This window comes from Pelodiscus sinensis, chromosome 1 (genome assembly GCF_049634645.1).
Source record: "Pelodiscus sinensis isolate JC-2024 chromosome 1, ASM4963464v1, whole genome shotgun sequence".
Classification (NCBI taxonomy): domain Eukaryota; kingdom Metazoa; phylum Chordata; order Testudines; family Trionychidae; genus Pelodiscus; species Pelodiscus sinensis.
In genome coordinates this window covers 61,272,950-61,291,800 of record NC_134711.1, presented here as the reverse complement: position 1 = coordinate 61,291,800, position 18,851 = coordinate 61,272,950, and the positions used below count along the sequence as shown (strand labels likewise).

The following is an 18,851-nucleotide window of genomic DNA, read 5'->3' as shown; positions in this document are numbered from 1 at the left end:
GTAAATTCAGAAGCCTTTGAAATTCACAGTTCAGCTGTGGGAAAACGTAAGTTGGGTAATTATTCTCAGGATGCTGCTGAAGTGCTGTCAAGCAGAATTAACCCTACCACTAGGCCTATCTGCACAATCTGCTATAAGACAGCATTGTCTATATCCAGCTCTCAAACCAATTAGCGGACATGCTCCAGTCAGATTGATATCACACAATCAGCTGCTGCCACAGCAAGATACAAGAACCAACCAGCAGGAGTCCTGTTAGAGGAAACTAACCAACAGAAAGCCTTTTGGGGGAAATACATTTTAACCAAGAGCGAAATAACATTTGGTTCTTTTAACCTGTGACAGGGTGTTTGGGTGGCTTTGGAAGTTATAACCTTGCTTTATGAAAAAAAACTAAAGTACAGGAACAACACAGAGCTATTTCTTTGAGGGGGGGCTTTGATATGTCTAAAATAGTGTAAATATATTCATACGGTGAGACTCTACAAGAGCAAATTAATGTCTATCCTCTACATTTAAGAAAATTTGACATATTTCCACAGAGAATATTAATGGAAGAATAGGCGAAAACAAGAGAAAGGGAGATGTGTTAAACACTCAAAAAGGAAGCTAGAAATGTACCTGCCCTTTCCCTTCCCATTTCTCCCCTTCTTCCATAGTTTAAATGAAAAGCTCAGTTTGGTCAAAGGATGCAACGGAAAAGAAAATACCTATTCAATGATATTTTCAGAGACTTACAGCAGATACACATTCTAATTCATTTTTACCAAGAGTTAACAGAAGCATTAAACAAAGAAAAACTGTAATTCATATATATTCAAAATCAACACAACAGAGAAAGCTGCACACTTATCATTCTATTTTAGTTCCTTTTTCATATTGGAGGGTTCTTGCAAATGTTTCTGCATGTGACTTACAATGTGTATTCCCACTGAGTTTACACCAAGAGAAAAAGTACAGAGCTGATCCAGAGAGACCCAGTATATTTTGTTTAATATACTCTCACCAAGTTAGACTATATGAAGCTCAATCCTGCTTATCACCATATTATCTGAACACCTCAGATGCCTGGACTTAATGAGCATCAGTACAATTAATATGAATATGGGACACAAGATAACAGCAAGGTTTTCCTATGGCTGGCAGGGGCTAAGTGCCCCCTACATGGTATACTTCCTGGGCAACTTCTCTTTAAAAGGGCCAGGATTCCAAAAGCCAAGAAGGGAGACAGCTTCAGTGAAGTTCTCTGGTTTCTCACCAGTTTAATTTGGATGAATTTTGCAGAAAGAGAAAACTAGTTTCAGAACTCTTGCTATCAAAAATAGCCAATCACTTTTCACTCTCATTAACAACAGCTAGATGCGATACAGATCTTTTCTCTCTTTAGCTCTATCCTGCTGTTAATTTTATGGCAATAAACATGCTATTTCACCTGTGTTTGTTTATCCCTACTGATTGGGCTGCTTCAGGCTTCCTTTTTCCTTTTGTGAAACAGCTTTTACTGAACGGCATTACGCAGCCTGGCCATTCCAATGGCATCTCGATATGGGGTGTCATATGCTAGAAACAGGAACAGATTTTTTTTTTGATTGGGCTGGAGACTAGCCATTCACCTTGTCATGTGAAATGCAACACACCAAGAGAATTGCTGCAACAACTACTAAGCCAGAAAGTAGTTGGGGGAGGAGGTTGGTAAGGGTCACTGAGCAATGTAATGAGTACTAGAGCTCTAAATAGTCATAAATTACAGGACAGCAAACCAGGAAACTGATCTGGGGTAAGAAATGAATAGAACTTAACGTCTGGCAGTAGCTATGAAAGCAAACAGAACACTGGGATGTTGCCATAGAAATCATTTAATAAGAGAACATTATACCACACAGAGAGGGCTAAAGAGACCAAAACTTGGAGTACTGGGCAACATTTAGGATCCAGTATTACAGAAATAGTACTGAAGAATTCAAAACCGGAAAAATGGTTAAGGACCACGAAGTGTCTCTGACACTAAAACTAAGCAATGACTTAGAGGAAAGAATAAAAGAGCAATCTCCAGGATTTGAAGGATTCAAACACCAAGGAAAAAGATTTAAGATGTTTTTGTTTTGAGTGACTGAATGCAACATGGCTAGAATTTAGGGATAAAATGCCATTTGAAGGCAATAGCAAAGCTTCCAGTGACTTCAGGATTTCATCCTAGACTTCAAAGTCATTTTATTTTTCCCCTTACAATAGAGTAGATTAACATTTGAGAAGCTAGGTCCATACGGTCATTAATAGGGTTGCCAGGTGTCCGGTTTTGAACCGGACAGTTCAGTATTTGAGCTTTCTGTTTGGGAAACAAATTAAGAAAATATAAATGAGAAAATAGAAATGTCCGGTATTTTCTAAGTAAGATGTAATGTCAATTGTGAGGTAATGTCAAGAGTTTCTGGTATTTTTGTTGAAACTATCTGGCAACCCTAGTCATTAAAACTGTGAATAAGGAAACACCAATATCAAAGAGAGTATCAAACAAATTCCTGGAAATAAGCTCTAAGGAGAACATGCTCTGTTAAAAATAAAAATATTCCCTATGACTTCATTACGTTAACATTTCTAAATTCTATTAAGTAGCAGGAAGGACTTTGTGAGGGAGCACAGAAAGGAGGGCCCAGTGTACAGGAGTTAAGGCAAGTCTCGGAAAAACATTCTCCATGGGCCGGATCAGGCCTGCCATGCCACTGCTTTAGACCATGGATACAGGCAGGGAGCCTCAGGCAGACTCCCCTGCTTGCCCCATCCCCATACGGCATTCAGAAAAGCAACTGGGCCCAATTACTTACCTGCAACCAGTGCTAGGCTTAGAAACAATAGAAAAAGGAAGGAGTCTGGCTCAGTTTGGGGCTGATTAGCGAGGAGGCAGGAGCCAGGTTCAGCAATATAAAGCCATGTCTATGATTACTCGGAAGTTCAAATTAAGATTCGCATCTCCAGCTATGTTAATTGCATAAACTTTGCTTCAGACTGTGGCTGTGAGCTGGGAGACACTAGTCAATTCCTTTGACTTTCTTTTGACATCTTTTCTGTACTATATCTCTCTTGCATAGGCTGTCCACTCTTATACTTTACAAAAAAAAACAAAAAAAACAAGCACATTGCTGATGTTTAATAAATATTTCGCTATAGTTTTTCTTTTGTGGAAGTGACTTCAGAGTAAAAATTCCCATTGAGGACAGATGGATCATTCTAAACACCTTCTGCCATGGCTACTGAGAAAAAACACATTTTTGAATGGTAAACTAAATTCTCTGAAAAAAATCAAGCTAAGAGTATAACACTTCAAATTCTTGGTCTTCAAAAACAGCAGATTGGATTTTGTCATTCATCATTTCTAGAGTCAATTAATGGAACAGGTGTTCTTGTTTTCTGTGAATTGCCATGAGGTGACAGATTCCAAAGATCCTGCAATCTAAATAGACATGGCATAGCAAAAGATTACAGTAAGCAAGTATAGTGCAGAAGGTATTAGAGGCAGAGGTTTATAAAAGTGAGTTATTGAGACTTATTCATTGTTTGTCTTACACATCCCTTTTCTTAGATATATTCCAAAGTGAAAGAATGTCTGAAGTGAAGCTACAGTGAAGTCCAAGAATGCAACAATTGTATTTAAAAGGAATAGTATTGTTTAGTAAGTTTGAGCCACCCTCTGTCTGTGGAAAAAGCTAAAGCACGTTCTTCATAAAGCTGTGGTGATATCAGCAGTTTAAATGAAGAGAGATCTTGAGTTTTTAATTGTTTCTTTTTATCTCTTCTACTGAGAGATAGAATTCTATCTTAAGCATGCAGCAAAAAAATAAAATAAAAAATAAAAACAAACCAGGCCTTTCATCTGGAGCATAAAATTCATGGGTTCTCTGACCCTGCGTGTCACATAGTAATGAAACAGCGTAAATCAGACATGTTAAAAGTTGAAGTTTGTTAATATTAGTACTGAAGCGTCAGTCTCCTTCCTGGCTAAACTAACAGGTCCATAGGTCAAAGATATGTATTTAAAGATTACAATGATGCAAAGAAAAAATTAATGGGTACCCAGCAGGAACCAAATGGAAACATGTGGGTTTCAAATGAAGAGCTAGAAAAAAAAATCGTATTTGCCTACAATTTCAGATAGCATTATGGAGTTTCTTCTTTTCACTAGTCGTTCTCCCCTTGGAGACTTTACTGGCAATTTAGCCTCTGTGTGGGGACATTTATTGACTAGCATAGATTTTCTATTTTCATAGTTATATACTTTTTCTAACCTTGCTACCTATTTTTAACTTTTTAGGCTGAAACAATCTCTCAGTATCTTTTCCTAATCATCATTTGTAATTCATTCTGCATATAAGAATGTCTTCTACTCAAGGAACTCACAATTCCTTTCTATTTGGAAATTGATGATTATGACAAGTTACTGAGGCTATGTCTAGACTGCAGGGATATATTGGGAAAAGATATGCAAATTGAGAACTGCAATTTGTAAATCTTTTTCCGCCTTTTTCTCCCCCCAGAGGAGGCTTTTCCAAAATTTGGCCCATCTATATAGGGCCAAATTTTGAGGAAAAAAATCCTCTTTCAGAACATCCCTTATTCCTCATACAATGGCTGTGTCCAGACTCAGGGGTTTTTTCGAAAAAAGTAGCCTTTTTTCGAAAAAACTTCCCCTGCGTCCAGACTCAAGCCGCGTTCTTTTGAAATTAATTCGAAAGAATGCGGCTTTTCTTTCTATGGCGGTAAACCTCAATTTACGAGGAAGAACGCCTTCTTTCGAAAGTTCCTCTTTCGAAAGAAGGCGTTCTTCAATGTAAATAGGGCTTCTTCGAAAGAGAGCATCCAGACTCACTGGATGCTTTCTTTCGAAAAAGCAAGCCGCTTTTTCGAAATTTCTCCGTGCAGTCTAGACGCTCTCTTTTGAAAGAGGCTCTTTCGAAAGATGCTTTCGAAAGAGCCTCTTTCGAAAGAAGCCTGCAGTCTAGACATAGCCAATGAGAAATACAGGGATGCTGAAAAAATGCGTACACTTTTTTGGAAATTGTTCCAAAAAAGAGGTTGCGTTCCTTGGACATGGCAGAGTTTGTATCCCAGAAAAGCTCTGCAGCGTAGACAAGGCCTGATAGTGCTGTAAAATATTTACTTTTGTATTTCTCAGCATGACAACATTGATATCTACACAGGTTTTTATACCTGCCCATCACTTATCGGAGCACCTTTCAAGTGCAAATTGATACTGATGATAGGTAAGAATAATCCCATTTCTGTGTGTGAACGCTTAACATCACTTCAAATGTTATAGGTATATTTTAAAATATACCCTGCACATAGCATGGTTTTTACAAATGTAAACCGGGTACCTACTCCTCCTCCTTCCCCTCCTGGGCCAACATTACCTCCTCCTCTTCTTCAGTGCCACCCAATTGATTTGACTCTATGTGGGAGGGCTGCTTGCAAACCTGGATAGAAGCAGGCCTGCCAATAAGGGGAAGCAACAGGTGGTAACTGCCGCGAGTCCGATGGGTCAAAGGGGCCTTTGGTTCCCAGCTGCCACCGCTGCTACTACAGCATTGGCCAAAGTACCAGGCCTTTTAAATCACCACCAGAGAGCCACATCATGCACTCTGAACAGCACTAAGGGCTGGGGAGGCGTGCCTCATTCTGGGCAGCGCTAAGAGCTGAGGGACCACACTAAGGGCTGCCTGGGTACCAGGGTGTTGCACTCATGGTGGCACTTAGGGCTGGCTTCCCTGGCCCTGGCCCTGCCCCTTCTATATGAGGCCCAATCACTTCTGGGAGCATAGAGCCCCCATTCTCCCACCTTGTACTGGGGCCCATGGAGGCTGTGGGCTTCCCTGGACAGCAGTATTAGAATGGTGGAGAGAAAGGCACGGTGTCATCACACGAAACAAACACTTTATATGACCAACCTGGGGAATGGCTGTCCATGAGGGCTTCTGGAGTTGTACACGGTTTACAAGAAGTGGGATAAAGTCACCTGTTGTCATAATACCAACAGTGACTCTGGAATGGGATTTGAAAACAGGGTCATTCTAATTTTCAGGGATATATGGTCACACTAGCCATGAAATGCAAAATACTGAGGCAGAACATGGATCGCACAGAGTACCTTCACCACTGCCTCTGGCAATACAGCAGGTAAGCATACAAGGGACACGATCTGGTTAGCAGAAATACTGTGTGTGTTATTGTATGTGAAGATGAGAGAAGCCAAAGCTTGTATCATGGTACAAAGAATAACCAAATTCATACATGGCTACCGAAATGTAATTCAACTTATTATCTTTACTTAAACTAAAAATCCCAATAGAAATGTAGCCGTGTTAGTCTGGTATAGCTAAAACAGAAAACAGGATTATGTAGCACTTTAAAGACTAACAAGATGGTTTATTAGGTGATGAGCTTTCATGGGCCAGACCCACTTCATCAGATCAAATAGTGAAAGAAAATTGTCACAACCATATATACCAAAGGATACAATTAAAAAAAAATGAACACATGAAAAGGACAAATCAAATTTCAGAACAGAAGGTGGATGGAAGGGGGGAGGTAAATGTCTGTGAGCTAATGATATTAGAGGTGATACTTGGGGAAGCAATCTTTGTAATGGGCAAGATAATTAATGTCTTTGTTTAAACTTAGGCATAAAGTGTCAAATTTAAGCATGAATGACAGTTCAGAGGATTCTCTTTCAAGTGTGGTCTGAAAAGGTCTTTGAAGCAGGATGCAGGTAATCAAGTCATTGAGACAATGTCCTTTCTGGCTGAAATGGCAAGAAACTGTTTTTTCTTTGTGATCCTGTCTAATATCTGTTTTGTGGGCATTGATTCTTTGGCAAAGTGTCTGAGACGTTTGTCCAATGTACATAGCAGATGGATACTTTCGGCACATGATAGCATAAATTATATTTCTGGATGAGCAGGAATGTGTGTTCTTGATCTTATAACTCACTTGGTTAGGTCCAATAATGGTATCAGCAGAGTGAATATGTGGACAAAGCTGGCAATGGGGTTTGTTGCAAGGGAAGATACCAGGGTTGGTATTACTGTGGTATGCTCTGCCCCAGGCGTCCCCAGGAGCAGCTGGGGTGCTGCCAGGTTGGTCCCGCAGCCCCGAGGAGCAGCACTACAGGACCAAACCAGCAGCACCCCAGCTGCTCTGCCCCCGGCTTCCCCGATTCAGCTGCTGGTCAGTTTCAGCAGCGGCTGAATCGAGGAAGCCGGGCGCAGAGCAGCTCCAATTGTCCGGCAACCAGAGCACTTCCGGGTTCCTGATGGTTCCAGACCACAAGGAGTGTCGGAGCATTGGATGCCGGACTAATGGAGTTTTACTATATTTAGACTTTTGGCATTTGCCGACAAGCATTTATAAAATGTAGTAGACTGCCTTAATATGATGTACAGTAGTTACTCATTTAACACATGCCCTCTTAACACATTTTTGCAATAGTACGATTTTTTTTTTTTAGGGAACGTTTTTCAAATAACATGATCGTCCCCGAAATAACACCAAATTAATCAAGTGGTGGACTACTTCATGCGGCGGTATAAGCTGGTGAAAACAGTGGTAATACACATGAGCGAATGAATACACATCATCACAGTGCTTCTCCGCTCGCTTACGTGTTTATCTTTGTGTTTTAACAAACCATGGCGACTTGTGTTGCTAGATATCTAATGTTGACATTGATGACAGAGCACCAACAAAAAATTGATTTTGCCACCACCAACTGAAACACAGCCACCACCTTTTCCATTATTTTTAATGGGAAAATTGACCCTGCATAGCACGTTTTCACTTAGCACGAACATTTTCAGAAACGCATCTATAGTGTTAAATGAGGAATCACTATACTTGAATAAGACTCTTTTTTAATTTGATTGTTATTCTTCAGTTCCTTCTTGTGCTTTATTAGTTTCTATCCTCTCCTCCCTTCTAGGATAAAGTGTCCCCTTTAATGACTCTTCCACCGAGGTGCTGTCTGTGTCGAAATTGTGTGCTCTTCAGCACTCTTTGGGTTAAAAACTCCTTGATGACCTTTTACCTTTCGCATGCCAGCAGTCTAGTTCTGCTTTGATTTAAGTGGATCCCATCTTTCTGTTTAGATTCCCAAATAGTTCAGAGACAAAATAGTTGGTTTTCTTATTCAAGGGACAATAGCATTTACTCACTGAATTTTCATGTCTATTATTCTATATGAAATTATGTCTCCATATGAAGAGACATGTAGGCCAAGATTTTTCAAAAGTAGGCTGCTAACTTAAAAACCCCCCTAAGTCCCTTTTAAATGTATGAGGGGAAAAATAGCCTACAAAATGGAGCACTAGAAGCGTAACTGATTAATGGTATCAGTTACTCCTTTTCTTGAACTATTTTTCACTTTTGTATTGGCACCTTCACTTCTGACTTCTCCTGCTGCCCTGTTTTGTCTCAAGTCTAACCAGGTCTCTCCCTTAAACAGTAACATCTGCTTTTATATTCTCACTCAGTAGAGCATATGAAAGACAGCCGGTCAATAGAGTGCTTTTATCTCTGATTAAGTTGGGCAAAGGAGATCAGTAGGATGATATATGCATGAGACATCCCTAAAACCTGTTTAAAAGTAAGTGTGTGTGTGTGTGTGTATGTGTGTGTGTGTGTGTGTGTGTGTGTGTGTGTGTGTGTTGGGGTCATGTCAAGGAGGGAGCAATAGCAGAAAATAGGAAGAACAGCAATTGAAAGTGTCTTAAGATGAGTAATAAGCAAAACAGTTGGAAAGAATGGGTGGGTGCACACCTGTTCAAGCTACATGTTCAGATTGCCCCAATGAGTATCAGTTTTTAGGGTCTTGGTCAGAACACTTTAAGGCTTCCTTGTGACTTTCTCAGGTAGAAAGTGTTGACTAAGCCAGCTCTTATGGCATGGCCTTGGGATTTTTAAAACAAAAAGCAGGACTATGTAGCACTTTAAAGACTAACAAGATGGTTTATTAGGTGATGAGCTTTCGTGGGCCAGATCCACTTCCTCAGATCAAATAGTGGAAGAAAATTGTCACAACCATATATACCAAAGGATACAATTTAAAACAATGAACACATATGAAAAGGACAAATCAAATTTCAGAACAGAAGGTGGATGGGGGGAGGGGCGGAGGTAAATATCTGTGAGCTAATGATATTAGAGGTGATAATTGGGGAAGCTATCTAATTGGGGAGGTTAGGTGGTTGTCTATAGGAGACTATGGGTCTGTCTTCCAGAGCCTTTTGGAGTTTAGTATCCTGTTCCAGTATAAGCTGTAGTTTATTGATAGTTGTGTTGGACAGGTTTAAGTTGGGGGCTGTAGGTGATGACAAGTGGTATTCTATTGTTGGTTTTCTTGGGTCTGTCTTGAAGTAGATGGTGTCTAGGTATTTGTCAGGCTCTTTCTAGGTACCTGTCAGGCTTTTTTATTTCTCCGGGTGGGTAGTTGAGGTTTATAAATGCTTGGTAGAGATCCTGAAGTTTCTGGTCTCTGTCAGTGGGATTAGAGCAGATGCGGTTGTATCGAAGGGCTTGGCTATAGACGATGGATCGTATGGTTACCTACATGCCTCCAGCTCCCATCAGAACACACCAGAATACCTAGAAACCATCTACTTCAAGACAGACCCAAGAAAACCAACAATAGAACATCACTTGGCATCACCTACAGCCCCCAACTTAAACCTGTCCAACACGTTATCAATAAACTACAGCCTATACTGGAACAGGATACTAAACTCCAAGAGGCTCTGGGAGACAGACCCATAGTCTCCTATAGACAACCACCTAACCTCAAGATGATTCTTACCAACAACCACAGGACATACCACACTAATATCAACCCTGGTACCTTCCTTTGCAACAAACCCTGTTGCCAGCTTTGTCCACATATTCACTCTGCTGATACCATTATTGGACCTAACCAAGTGAGTTATAAGATCAAGAACACACATTCCTGCTCATCCAGAAATATAATTTATGCTATCATGTGCCGAAAGTGTCCGTCTGCTATGTACATTGGACAAACGTCTCAGACACTTTGCCAAAGAATCAATGCCCACAAAACAGATATTAGACAGGATCACAAAGAAAAAACAGTTTCTTTCCATTTCAACCAGAAAGGACATTGTCTCAACGAATTGATTACCTGCATCCTGCTTCAAAGACCTTTTCAGACCACACTTGAAAGAGAATCCTCTGAACTGTCATTCATGCTTAAATTCAACACTTTACGCTTAAGTTTAAACAAATACATTATCTTACCCACTACAAAGATAGCTTTCCCAATTATCACCTCTAATATCATTAGCTCACAGATATTTACCTCCGCCCCTTCCCCCCCATCCACCTTCTGTTCTGAAATTTGATTTGTCCTTTTCATATGTGTTCATTTTTTTAAATTGTATCCTTTGGTATATATGGTTGTGACAATTTTCTTCCACTATTTGATCTGAGGAAGTGGATCTGGCCCACGAAAGCTCATCACCTAATAAACCATCTTGTTAGTCTTTAAAGTGCTACATAGTCCTGCTTTTTGTTTTAAAAATCCCAAGGCCATGCCATAAGAGCTGGCTTAGTCAACACTTTCTACCTGAGAAAGTCACAAGGAAGCCTTAAAGTGTTCTGACCAAGACCCTAAAAACTGATACTCATTGGGGCAATCTGAACATGTAGCTTGAACAGGTGTGCACCCACCCATTCTTTCCAACTGTTTTGCTTATTACTCATCTTAAGACACTTTCAATTGCTGTTCTTCCTATTTTCTGCTATTGCTCCCTCCTTGACATGACCCCAACACACACACACACACACACACACACACACACTTACTTTTAAACAGGTTTTAGGGATGTCTCATGCATATATCATCCTACTGATCTCCTTTGCCCAACTTAATCAGAGATAAAAGCACTCTATTGACCGGCTGTCTTTCATATGCTCTACTGAGTGAGAATATAAAAGCAGATGTTACTGTTTAAGGGAGAGACCTGGTTAGACTTGAGACAAAACAGGGCAGCAGGAGAAGTCAGAAGTGAAGGTGCCAATACAAAAGTGAAAAATAGTTCAAGAAAAGGAGTAACTGATACCATTAATCAGTTACGCTTCTAGTGCTCCATTTTGTAGGCTATTTTTCCCCTCATACATTTAAAAGGGACTTAGGGGGGTTTTTAAGTTAGCAGCCTACTTTTGAAAAATCTTGGCCTACATGTCTCTTCATATGGAGACATAATTTCATATAGAATAATAGACATGAAAATTCAGTGAGTAAATGCTATTGTCCCTTGAATAAGAAAACCAACTATTTTGTCTCTGAACTATTTGGGAATCTAAACAGAAAGATGGGATCCACTTAAATCAAAGCAGAACTAGACTGCTGGCATGCGAAAGGTAAAAGGTCATCAAGGAGTTTTTAACCCAAAGAGTGCTGAAGAGCACACAATTTCGACACAGACAGCACCTCGGTGGAAGAGTCATTAAAGGGGACACTTTATCCTAGAAGGGAGGAGAGGATAGAAACTAATAAAGCACAAGAAGGAACTGAAGAATAACAATCAAATTAAAAAAGAGTCTTATTCAAGTATAGTGATTCCTCATTTAACACTATAGATGCGTTTCTGAAAATGTTCGTGCTAAGTGAAAACGTGCTATGCAGGGTCAATTTTCCCATTAAAAATAATGGAAAAGGTGGTGGCTGTGTTTCAGTTGGTGGTGGCAAAATCAATTTTTTGTTGGTGCTCTGTCATCAATGTCAACATTAGATATCTAGCAACACAAGTCGCCATGGTTTGTTAAAACACAAAGATAAACACGTAAGCGAGCGGAGAAGCACTGTGATGATGTGTATTCATTCGCTCATGTGTATTACCACTGTTTTCACCAGCTTATACCGCCGCATGAAGTAGTCCACCACTTGATTAATTTGGTGTTATTTCGGGGACGATCATGTTATTTGAAAAACGTTCCCTAAAAAAAAAAAATCGTACTATTGCAAAAATGTGTTAAGAGGGCATGTGTTAAATGAGTAACTACTGTACATCATATTAAGGCAGTCTGCTACATTTTATAAATGCTTGTCGGCAAATGCCAAAAGTCTAAATATAGTAAAACTCCATTAGTCTGGCATCCAATGCTCCGGCACTCCTGATGGTCCGGCACCATCAGGAACCCGGAAGTGCTCTGGTTGCCGGACAATTGGAGCTGCTCTGCGCCCGGCTTCCTCGATTCAGCCGCTGCTGAAACTGACCAGCAGCTGAATCGGGGAAGCCGGGGGCAGAGCAGCTGGGGTGCTGCTGGTTTGGTCCTGTAGTGCTGCTCCTCGGGGCTGCGGGACCAACCTGGCAGCACCCCAGCTGCTCTTGGGGACGCCTGGGGCAGAGCAGCTGGGGTGCTGCCGGGTTGGCCCCGCAGCGCCGAAGAGCGGCACTACGGGACCAACCCGGCAGCACCCCAGATGCTCTGCCCCAGGCATCCAGATTCCTGGAGTCAGCCGCTGATCAGTTTCAGCACCATCAGGAACCCGGAAGTGCTCTGGCTGCCAGACAATTGGAGCAACCCAGCAGCACCCCAGCTGCTCTGTCCCAGGCGTCCCCAAGAGCAGCTGGGGTGCTGCCGGGTTGGTCTCGCAGTGCCTAAGGGCAGCACTACCGGACCAACGCAGCAGCACCCCAGCTGGTCTGCCCCAGGCATCCCGGATTCAGCCGCTGCTGAAACTGTCAAGCAGCAGCTGAATCGGGGACGCCTGGGGCAGAGCCGGACTATTGGAAGGGGGGGCTATAAGGGGTCTGGAGTGGCATCCCTCCCCACCCCACCCTAGACCTCTCATAGCCCCCCCTTCTGATAGTCCGGCATATCTGATAATCCAGCACCCCCCTGGGTTCTGAAGGTCCCGGATTATCAGAAGTTTACTGCACTAGGATGTGTGAACTTGAGTGCCTGGTATAAAAGGAAACTTGATAGAACAGGCATCACAGAAACTAGTTGCTACAATGACAATCAATGAGACACAGTGATGTCCAAGTACAAAATATACAAGTGATAGAATGTGTCATAATGGTGATGGAGTGGCACTACATGTGAAAATAACGATAGATTTAAATATAGTAAAAATTTTAAATGAATCAAACTGTACCACACGATCTTTATGTACAGCAATCCCATGGTTGAATAGTAAGAGTATAGCAGTGGAAATACACTGCCAATCACTTGACCAGAATGGTGACAGTGACCATGAAATGTTTGAGGGAGATTAGAGAGGCTACAAAAACAGAAAGTCCAACGATGGGGCAGTTTCCCCCATATTGATGGGTACAGTTACCGCAGGACAGAATTCCGAGCTAAAATTTCTAGACACCATTAATGACCGATTCTTGGAGCAACTGGTCCTGGAAACCACAAAGGAGGAAATAATTCTTGATTTAGTCTAAATGGCTCACAGTATCTGATCCAAGAGGTGAACATGGTTGAATCGCTTGGTAGAAGGGACCATAAATGTAATTAAATTAACCTCAGTGTAAGCAGGGAAATGCCAAACAATCCCATAACAATAGAATTTAACTTCACACAAAGGGGGAACTACACATAAAAAAAATGAGGAAGCTAGTTAAATGGAAAATACGATCACAAGAGTGAAATGCCTACAACCAGCATAGAAACTTTAAAAAAATCCCACAATAATAGAGGCTCAAACTTAGTGCATACCTGCAATAAAACAAATAAGAGGACAACAATATGCCACCATGGCTTAACAATGGAATAAAAAAACCAGGGAGTTTGAAACAAACAAAAAAAATCTTTTAAAATTTTGAAGTCAAATCTGAGGGAAGAAAACAGGAAAAAAAAGCACAACTCTGGCAAAGTCAAGTGTTAAAGTATAATTAGATAGGCCAAAAAGAATTTGAAAAATTAACAACAGACTCAAAAATGAACAAAAACATTTTGTAAGTACATAAGAAGCCAGAAACTTGACAAACAATCAGTGTGGGTCACTGGATGATGAAGATGCTAAGGAGTACTGAAGGAAGGCATAAGACAATTAAAGAGAGCTAAATTAATTCTTTGCATCAGTCTTTGCTGCAGCGGATGTGAGAGAGATTCCCACACCTGAGCCAGTCTTTTTAGGTAGCAAATTTGTCCAAGACTGAAGTGGTTTTAGAACATATTGACAAACTGAATAATAAAAAATCATAAGGAACAGATGGTATTCACCCAAGCGTCTTGAAGGAGCTCAAATATGAAGCTGCAGAACTACTAACTACAGTATATAACATATCACTTAAATTGGTCTCTGGAGCAGATGACAAGATGCTAACCGATATGCCAATTTTTTAAACAGTGTAGAGGCAATCCTATCAATGGATAAGGCAAACCTCAGTACCAGGCAAACTAGTTGAAAGAAGTGAAGAACAGAATTATCAGATATGCAGAACACCATAGGTCAGGAAAGAGACAAGATAGATTTGTAAAAGGAAATCACACTTCACGAATCTGTTAAAATTTTTTGATGGAGTCAACAAGCATATGGACAAGGGCGATCCAGTATATACAGTGTACCTGGACTTTCCAAGAGCCCGTGACAAAGTCCCTCACTAAAGGTTCTTAAGTAAAATGGCAGTCAGGAGATAAGAGGGTAAGCCCTATCTATAACCAGTTAAGAGACAGGAAACAAAGAGCATGAATAAATGGCCTGTTTTCGCAAATCAGTTATGTAAACAACAGGGTCCCCCAAGGATCTGTACTGGGATTAGTTCTGTTCAAAATATGCATAAAAGATCTGGGAAAAGGGGTGAACAGGTAACAATGTTTGCAGATTATACAAAATTACTCAAAAAAGTTAAGTCCAAAGCAGACTGTGAAGAGTTACAAAGGGATCTTCCAAAATTGGGGAACTGGGCATTAAAATGGCAGATGAAATTCAGTGTTCACCAATGCAAGGTAATGCATATTGGAAAACATAATCCGAGCTGTAGATACAAAACTATAGAGTGTAAATTAGCTGTTACCACTCAGGAAAGAGATTGTGGAGGTATCATGGATAGTTTTCTATCCATATGTAGCAGCAGACAAAAAAGCTAACAGAATGTTAGTAACCATTATGCAAGAGATTGATAAGGAGACAGAAAATATAACGCCACATTTAATACAGCATACAGTGTTGCTTACCCCATCTCAAAAGACATATCAGAATAGACAAATATATAGAGAAGAGCAACAACAATTATTAGGGGAATTGAACAGTTTCCATATGAGGAAAGATTACAAAGACTAGGGCTGTTCACTTTAGAAGAGAGACAACTAAGGGCGGATATGACAGATCTCTATAAAATCATGACTGGTGTGGTGTAAGTAAATAAGGAACTGTAATTTACCCCTTCACATAACACAATAACTAGGGATCACTCAAAGATTGTACATAGGCAGCAGGCTTATAACAACATAAGGAAGTATTTCTTCACAAAACACAGTCAACCTGTGGGACTTGTCGTGAAAGGATGTTGTGAAGGCCAAAATGTAGAACTGAGTTAAGAAAGGAATTAGATAAATTGATGGAGAACAGGTCCATCAATGGTTATTACCCAGGATGGCCAGGAATGCAACTCCATGCTCTGGGTATTCCTCAACTTCTGACTGCTAGAAGCTAGGATTGGACCATTTGATAACTGCCCTGTTTTATTCACTTCTTCTGAAGCTTCTGACATTGACCACTCTCAGAAGATGGAACATTGTTCTGACCCAGTATAACTGGTCTTTTGTTCTGAAAGGCCTAACCACCCTACTGGTATGTAGAGAGATTACCTCCATTGGGCCTACATGAACCTGCAGAATGGCAAATCACTGGTTTACACCCACATGCTGAAATAAAGAAATCAAAGAATTCTAATGTTAGCTCACCAGCCAAGTCCATGGCTCTATATTATAAAACTCATTTTCCAGCCAAGTTATTTATACTACTAGACTCTAGTTTATTGTTTATTTACACTTTAATACCACTTTTTGGTTTGAATGATAGTTAGTTCTTAAAATTTTCATACAAAACTACTGTAAAGTTGGAACACGAGTAAGATTACTGTGGAACATAACAGAATATCTAATACAGAAAGCAGTTGTGAAATTATATTTAAAATACTTACTTGAATAAAGGAGTTCCACACACAACACATTTGTATATTCCATGAGCTTTATGATGAGTGTATTCTCCCTCAAAGGCACTGGGAAAAACAACACCACTATTTTAAAAATCAGTAAGGGAACTGTGTTTTTTATATAATATATTAGCTTAGACTTTAGAATATACTTTCTACAATGCAAATAGTTTAACTCAAGAGTTAGCGGTTATTAATCTTTATCCTCATAAATTTGTCTTAACAGTTACATACCATGCAGGAGGAAGCAAAGTGTTACACAAGTCAAAGATCAGAGCACAAAAAACAATAGCTGTTTATGAATTTTAGAATGTTTCCAAACAGTTTTCATTTTTAAACAGATTGTTTAAAATTCAATTTAATCTTGAGCAATTCTCTAGCTTTGGCCTTCAAAAAATCTTTTAACAATGATCTCAAATACTATACAATAACAAATAAAGCAATAGTGGGTAAATTACACTATTGGTTTGTTAGCCCAGGATGGGCTGCCCATGTGTTAAGAGTACCAATAGTATCTTAGCAAAAAATGAAATAAAAGTCCATCATTTCAAGCTATGGGAGCCTTATATTTTCAGCTTAAAAGGAATATTATAGTTTTAAGGGAATATTTTTCTAAGTTAACAAACTTAAGGGCTAGGAGGTCATTCATCTAATACAAATCAGCTGTGCTACTCCAACAAAAAGCCTATGTGCGCAGCAGCTTGTTTTTATTATCCTTTCACCCTTTTTATGAGGTCCAATTTTTTTTATAAACAGGATTTTTAAGAATGACCTGCTCTCCAATTGTTTGTGCGCATTAAATCATTTTGTTAGTCACATACACACAGTAAGTGACTAGGGTGGAAGAAGGCCTCATGAGTGGAGGTTCAGGTCCCACTGCCAGCTCATAGGGGTGGAAGGGGGGGGGAGGTTGAAGAGAATGGGAGTGGCCATGATTCCCATTCATTAAATTCAGCAAACAGTGTATATTCTGATAGGAAGAGTGTTGCCTATTAACTAGGGCCCCATGTGTGGTAAAGAGCCCTTTCAGGTCATGAATGAAAACAAGCAGTTACATCATTAATACATTTGGATCAGAGGTAAGCTAGGGCCTTGTGCCAAGCTCCATGGTATAAATTAGACAACAAAATGGTTAGACCTTGGCAAGTTGCCTTTATGCTGGAATCAGCTGAGAGAGACTATTCACTAAGAGCAGTTTGGAAAGGAGAAGTTTTTTTTCCATCCAGGATTTGGGGCTAGCTTCCAGGGACTAAAGCCATGCAAGGGCAGTTATTGAAAATTTTTGACATTCCTACCACAAATGAGCCAATAAATACCTTCCCCACATGTGCTTCAAAAAGAAATTGGAGTGGGGTGGAAAGGAACTAAATTATGCTACCTTCTTTTTGCAGCCAAAATGTCTATACTTACAATGGTCACCTTCAAAATTTCAGCCTCCTGGCACAGAGCCGTTTTCCTCGTGGTTCTGCTCACTGTGATGTCTTCCAAAAAAATGTACCTAAACCGCTATTACTTCCACACATTTTGTAGTAAACTGAAAACAGACCCTAAACATAAGCTCTGTGACTTTATAAGACACTTAGTGTTCTTTTAATACACACACAGAAAATTGCCTTGACCACCAGGCTGCAGATTCCGGTCTTTTCGGTGGTGTTAATTTGTAGGGGTTAGTAAATAAGTGCAGAATTCTTGAAAGTGGTTGGTGGGGAAACAGTAGAAGAGGGAAGGAGACAAGGAAAGTTGCCTATTTTTTCATGAATATGCTTCCTTCTGCCTGCCTTACCTTTCAGTCCCTTTCTCCTGAGTGACATGGTACTGCAAGGGCGTCAGCCGCTTCCTCAGGTCCTGCTGGGAAAAGACCACCTTGCAGTTCTTTTTATCCCTACATGACCCTGCAAAAGGGAGAGGATATGAGAGAAGGAGCCCTTTTAACTTAAATCTTGAATAATTGCTTTGGCTGGCGGCCACGGCATAGCTTCTGCATTCACTTGTCAATGGCCAGACCAGTTCCTAATGCACTAGAATGGCTCAGCTGAACTCCATCTGATTAATTCTTCTAATCCAAGTTTTAAAAGAATGTTGTTCAAAAGCCAGGTGATTCCACTGGAGCAGTGACAATGTGCTACAGCCAAAGCCTTCTGTGCACCATCCTACATCTTTACACAGCCATTCATGAGATGATAACATTTTCCTACCACTTTAAAAAAAAAAAAAGCCTGCAAAATTAAAATTCAAACTCAATGCTCTTTGCAAGACATCTATATTGTAGATATAAGGTAATGGGCATATGATGTTTAGCCACAATTCAGCATCCAATGATTTCACAGCCTTTTAAAGAAGTTTTAAATATAATAAATCATTACATATCCACTCTGGCTGATTTCTCCACCATCACTATAGTTACTTTGTTTCAAAAGGTGTATTTCTGTCACAACTGAATTATTCATTGGGGCTATGAATTATAATGTAGATCAAAATATCAACCCTAAGAGAAAAGTCATTTCACTATTCTAAAAATTGTGCAGTCCTCAAAAATAAAGTTGCTTGAAAGATTAGAGCTGGATTGTCAAAGGTGCTTAAGAGGCTCATACTCCCATAAAAATCCTAATCTAGACTTTTTGCATAGTTCTGCACACAAGAAGAAAATCTAAATGGTCTCAAGGTATTAGAGTGAAAACATTA

General features: G+C 40.1%; 1 protein-coding gene across 7 annotated transcripts in view; it reads right to left on the bottom strand.

Moving 5' to 3' along the window:
• The window catches only part of MSRB3 (methionine sulfoxide reductase B3), a 135,093-nt gene that overhangs the window by 64,830 nt on the left and 51,412 nt on the right, over positions 1-18,851 (bottom strand). For all 7 annotated transcript variants that reach the window (XM_006130198.4, XM_025188271.2, XM_075931156.1 and 4 more), the window contains 2 exons: positions 17,953-18,061; positions 16,158-16,235 (listed from right to left, as the gene is read on the bottom strand). In XM_006130198.4, the coding sequence (XP_006130260.2) occupies positions 16,158-16,235; positions 17,953-18,061 (187 nt within the window). The remainder of the gene's footprint in view (positions 1-16,157; positions 16,236-17,952; positions 18,062-18,851) is intronic.